The sequence below is a fragment of the Chondrus crispus genome, genomic scaffold (genome assembly GCF_000350225.1).
Source record: "Chondrus crispus Stackhouse genomic scaffold, scaffold_503, whole genome shotgun sequence".
Taxonomy (NCBI): Eukaryota; Rhodophyta; class Florideophyceae; order Gigartinales; family Gigartinaceae; genus Chondrus; species Chondrus crispus.
In genome coordinates, this window is record NW_005178484.1 from 1 (window position 1) to 5,241 (window position 5,241).

At 50.8% G+C, this 5,241-nt stretch overlaps 1 protein-coding gene; it reads right to left on the reverse strand.

Annotated features, from left to right (window-relative positions):
- Window positions 1-975: 975 nt before the first annotated feature.
- On the reverse strand, window positions 976-2,642 carry CHC_T00008295001 (aminoglycoside phosphotransferase). XM_005709858.1 is given in 2 exon segments: window positions 976-1,157; window positions 1,158-2,642. 1 exon segment carries the CDS (start codon window positions 2,640-2,642, stop codon window positions 1,158-1,160), a length of 1,485 nt encoding a protein of 494 aa, XP_005709915.1. The 3' UTR covers window positions 976-1,157.
- Between the last annotated feature and the right edge of the window lie 2,599 nt (window positions 2,643-5,241).

Sequence of the window (5,241 nt, forward strand, 5' to 3'; positions counted from 1 at the left end):
GGGGGGGGGGGAGGGGGGCAAGGATCGTGTGAACGAAAATATCTTCACAATAAATACACTACACGGTAGCTACCCTTCGAAGGGTAAAGTTTAGGTGCTAGACCAACAGAGAAAGGACACGGTCAGAGTTGATCTACTCTTGTATCATGCAACAACGCTTGTCCAATGGCAACTGATCCAACAGTTTCTATTTCATTTTGATTTCCTCAGAATAACCCTAGCTTGATTTATGAGTGCTTTTCATCTTTTTGTGGCCTTTTTACTTCAATCCGCAAAGTTGGGAAAACACGTGTTTTTACAGCGAGTTCGATCAAAATTTCTGGCAGAAATATTTTCGAACAAGTCTTTTTTTTTGCGTAAACTCTCTGTTAACGTCTTCTGCAAAAATCACAGGACCTCCAAACTTGCTGCATGTGAGTTTTATGTGAGTTTTGACAGCCTCTGTAGCGCTTTGGCCTCAAAACGCACACCACCACCATTCTTCTAACCATCCGCGCCATTCACACAACGTCACACCCCCTGCAAAACCCTTTCAAACTTAAGTATGGGCTCCTCGGCTGTCTCTAACGCACGCGAAGAAACACCAGGCACACCTTGATCTATCCCATTCCGATGGATAGAAGCCTGTTATGGACTTAAGACACTGCTATGAGCGTCAAGAAGACTCTGCAGTCGTTCAAAATGTTAGGGGCCAACAGGTTCACGGAGAAGTCCTGCCTATCCACATCTCCTGTAGTGTCGTCAAATAGATTGATGTACATGCTCGAGGCTCGTGCGGCTTGCTGGTGTTGCTTTTCCGTCCGCACTCATGCCAACACTGCTCCCCCTGTACGCGAGTCCTGTCAACGAGCCCCCTCCTTGTGCTCCGTCTGGTACGAATGCGGCAACCGCAGTGCAGTGTGCGTACGCCTCGTTGTCAAAGATGGACTGGCGTTTCATGAAGCCGGGTGATACATACAAAACACGAACTGAACATTTTCATGGCTCCTTTACTGTCATCCTGGCGATGATGCTCCCGCCAAAACTTTCACACTTTCTTTCCGACTCCTTACGAAGCGCATACAGCTGATGCCACCTGCAGAGCGCCTCGTCCCAGCCTGCACCGTCGTACACGTTAACTCAGCCCAAAAATATGTCGTCACCATTTCCTTCTTCGGTCACCACAGCAAGGTACGAACACTGTCCCCTAGCCAGTGAAGGGCGTCTTCCCGGGGAGCACCGTCTTCCGCTTCCCTAGCCATGTCCAAGTATCTATATGCTTGCACGAGCCACCCTAGTGGACTGAATACTTTCCTGGTCAACCTAAACAATCCGTCAATGTCAGCTATGTCCATTTCTTGTGCATAGACCTCTAGGGTTTCCCGACTGCACCAGTCAACATCAAACAAAGGATGGCCCGCAAAAGAGCTGTCAAAGTCGAAAAACCGGACCCCTGGACCCTCATCGGCGTTCTTCCTGATTAGGTTCCCGTCGCTCGTGTCATTGTGTACCAAACAAATAGGCATTTCCCAATCAACAAGTTCCGTCAGATCATTTTGCAGCTTCACCTTGAGGCTCGACAGCTTCTGTATTTGTTCCGTTTCTAGCACGGACAAAAGCTCCTTACACTGAAAAAGTGAGTTCAAGTTCTCACGCATCCACAGCGGTGAATAACTTGGTAGACCGGCCTTCAACAAATCCGGTAACACTTTTGCGCTTGCGCGGTGCAGACGCGCCAGATCTCTTACGAACTGCTTACGCCCTTCACCATCCAATCCACAGAAGCCAGTCTCGTCACCATGGTCCACAAGGATCATTTGACGACGTTCCACATCTGCGAACAACGGCTTGGCGACAAGATCTGGAGCAACGCGAGACATTATTGACGTGACTCCAGCATCGTTCGACGTGGATGTACTGCATTTTAAGTAGTAATCGCTCTCATTCGTCTTGATCCTTAGCACGGCTCCTCTGGATGACGCACGGATCTGAACCAATTCACCCATCACATGCAGATTGTGTCCATGCAATATTTCGCGCACCTTTCGAAGCGTTTCAGGATACCATCCCATAGACGCCCAAGGCACTCGTCTAGGCGGCGAAACGTTGGCTATGGTCTGTTCCAGTTCTCGCCGAATGGCTTGCTCCGCTCCTTTCTCTGAGTGCGACACATGGACGACACCCGCTCTGTGATCATTGGTGATGGCCACCCAACTGCATCCAGAAGGCACTCGTTGAGATTTCTCATGGCACTGAGCAACAAGAATAGCGCGGACCATACTAGCTGAAAGATCGTCCCTTTCAACGGACAACTCCTCAGAGTAACAATGTCGAAGAATAATGAGCGGAAATTCGATACCAATGACCGTCTTGGCAGCGCTGCATACATGCACTATCGAGCTGTCACCTATATCGTAAGAAATAAATCCCGGAAGCCTCCATTCATCAGGACCATTTGCCACAAGCAAAACGTATCGATGAGTCACATCAAAGGTAAGAAGCTGCACCTCATTGACTAAATCCCTTTCACAACGTGCTCTGGACGACTCGTAGATAGGCTGTTCGCTGCGGAGTGCCATCTCTTTCAATCCTAGAAGCAATCTTGCGTGTTCGAGTTGTCGTGCTTGGGATATTTTCCGTTGAAGACTTTTGAGGTTGAGCATGTACTAGATCGCACTACTGTAGGCTCCACAGTTCGAAGTCGGACAAGTCAAGCGTGGACTAAATGAGCCTCGTGGTACCTTGGTACAGACGGTTGTGCACACGGTTGTGCACACGGTTGCGTAAATTTTGAATTTCTTTTCAGAGCATAATAATAAGTGGATTCAGGGCCAGTCCTAATAAAGGACTTTCCTCTCGTTTTTCCTTTCCCTCGCCCCGTTTTTATTGAGTTCTTCACTGAATAATGTTGAAGAAACAAGATTACGCTTTATTACCTAAGATCTCGGTCCAGAAAAATGCTTACCGTTCCTTGAATTCCAGAGGATTGCCCCTGTCTTTCGCTGTCCCCAATTGGTGTGGACATAAACGTTGATACAACGGCCAGAGCAGCGTAGTGGCGCGCGTTTCCATGCCACTCCGGGCCGCTATCCTTGCGATACTACCCGCTTCGGCGGATGAGGACCACATTCGGCTTGATACGGGGCGCGCGTCCATGACTCACCTGAGTTCGAGTTCTGCTTTGGTAAGCTTCAAAGATGAGGGGGCATTTCCAGGATGAGAGGGCTTGAGTAGCGACCGACAGATCGCGTTATCTTACCCAGCGTGTGTGTGAAAAACATTCCCGAATGGTTAAGCCATACAAGAAAGAGTAGGGAGAGAACAAACCAGTGACGACTTGATGACTGAGCAGCGAAGCTGAGGGTGGGATGGTGGGAGAAACAAGCGACGACTTGAGGAAGAAAGAAGAGTGGTGAGAGAGAGTTTGACGTGCCTCTCTTATACAGCCCTGTTTTCGGACAGTGGCCGAATTTCCATTTCTGCCAAGTTCCATGACGCGAATGAAGAATCATTCGCAATCATTGCCAAGTTATAATGGGGGTGCCAAACCATTGCGTGTGACTTGGTGATGATTCATTTTTGTGCCAAGTGTTGATTACGCGATCGAAGAACAGCACCAAGTCATTCGTGACTTGGTGCTGTTTTTTTGCTTTTGACAAGTTCTTCATTACGCGAACGAAGAATCATTCCAAATCATGGCGTGTGGCTTGGCGCTGACTTGTCGCCAAGTCATCCTGACTTGGCTTTCTGCGGCTGAAATGGTCCACTTGATTTCCACTTCCTTCTGAGTTGTCGTGCGTTCCAACCGAAAAGCCCCCTTGTCCAAATTCACATTTCAATTGCCAATGAATGCACTGAATAATGTTGAAGAAACTCCATAGGGAGTAGTCGAGATTTCGGACAGGTGTCCGAAAAAGAAGACGGAATCCTCGCACGGCTGTACGCGAGCGTCGAGATAGGATTCTTCCATTGTGCGAGCGACACTCCAATCCCCCCACATGCGAATGCGGTAGGAAGGAACTCCTATTGCAGTGCATTCCGATGCGGCACCCATGCGAAGCGAGTGTGAGGACCACAGCACTTGCGGAGGGGGAGTGAGGCCAGCGTGAGACAAGCAAGCTTGGAGCCAACGTGAGATGCTTGCCGATGACGGTGTGAGCCGTTGGCCCGGGAGGGCCCAATAGTAGCGACTTGTGGAGCGGGTGTTTCGGCGGTACCGGTCGTACCGTAAGACCAAGTCGATGAGCGATGGCTTGTCAGGAGCTAGCCTAGTGTAGGATAGAGTATGTACCACGCGAGATCGATTCTTCCGTAAAGCAATTGCCAAGTCAATTGATTGTTCCGAAACTTGAATGTTGTCCAAGCGAAGCGCAGCGCCAGCTTCGCCCCTTTCGAAGAAGACGTAGGAAACCAGAACAGCGGTAGCGTTGCGAATGAACTGACGGTTGAGAGCGGGAGCGGCCATTGCAGCGTTGAAGATTTTCTTGGCCACGGTGCTCGGGAGGGCCCGTCGTTCCTTGTGTGCGTCTGGGTCGTTTTCTGCGCGGCGATCCAGGTCAGATTGTTGGTAGGCGGCCAGCGCGAGTTGGATGAGTGGGGTGTATCCAACGGGTAATTTGACGCGTTTGTGGGCCGTTACCACTGCGGAGACGTAATTCTTGACTGATCCGCCAGCAATCGTGCCTGAGTCGAAGAGCCAACCGAGGTACCGGAGCAGAGATCCTTCATCCGCAGCCCATGGGTCGATCCTTTCCAACGTACAGAACGTAGTCCACTTCTGCCAGAATCGCTCATTGTTCTTCCAGGTGTTGGGCGCACGAGCGCGGTGAATCAGACCAGCGATAGTAGTTTCTCCGCCTGAGATTCCAACTCCGGCGGCGCGTAGAACTGAGCCCCGTAGCGCGGCGGCTAGCGGAAGCTGCTGCGTATCGTCCAGATGGCTATTTTCCACGGTGGGGCCGGCAGGTGCTGTGGGGCCCACAATGGGGGTAAATAGACGTCTGGCGCCTGAAACAGCTGAAACGTTCCGATTTCCTTGAGGCGACGACACCACGACTGAGCGGGCCACCACGGGGTGACCAGGAGACCCTGTGCCGTTTCCTGGATGATCTTTTCCACGACGAGTGGGATGAGCTTGAGCGGGGGATTCCAGAAGTTGATCGTTTGTCCCCAGTGTTGCTGTAGTGCATCGATTCCTGAGGATCCCGGTGAGCGGTAGCGGCTGTTGAACCGGCGGCAGATGGTTGATTCTTGATCCGCGAA

Bases quoted from the DNA above. Each gene is read 5' to 3' on its own strand.
- CHC_T00008295001 (XM_005709858.1), bottom strand. From the start codon at position 2,642: ATGCTCAACCTCAAAAGTCTTCAACGGAAAATATCCCAAGCACGACAA.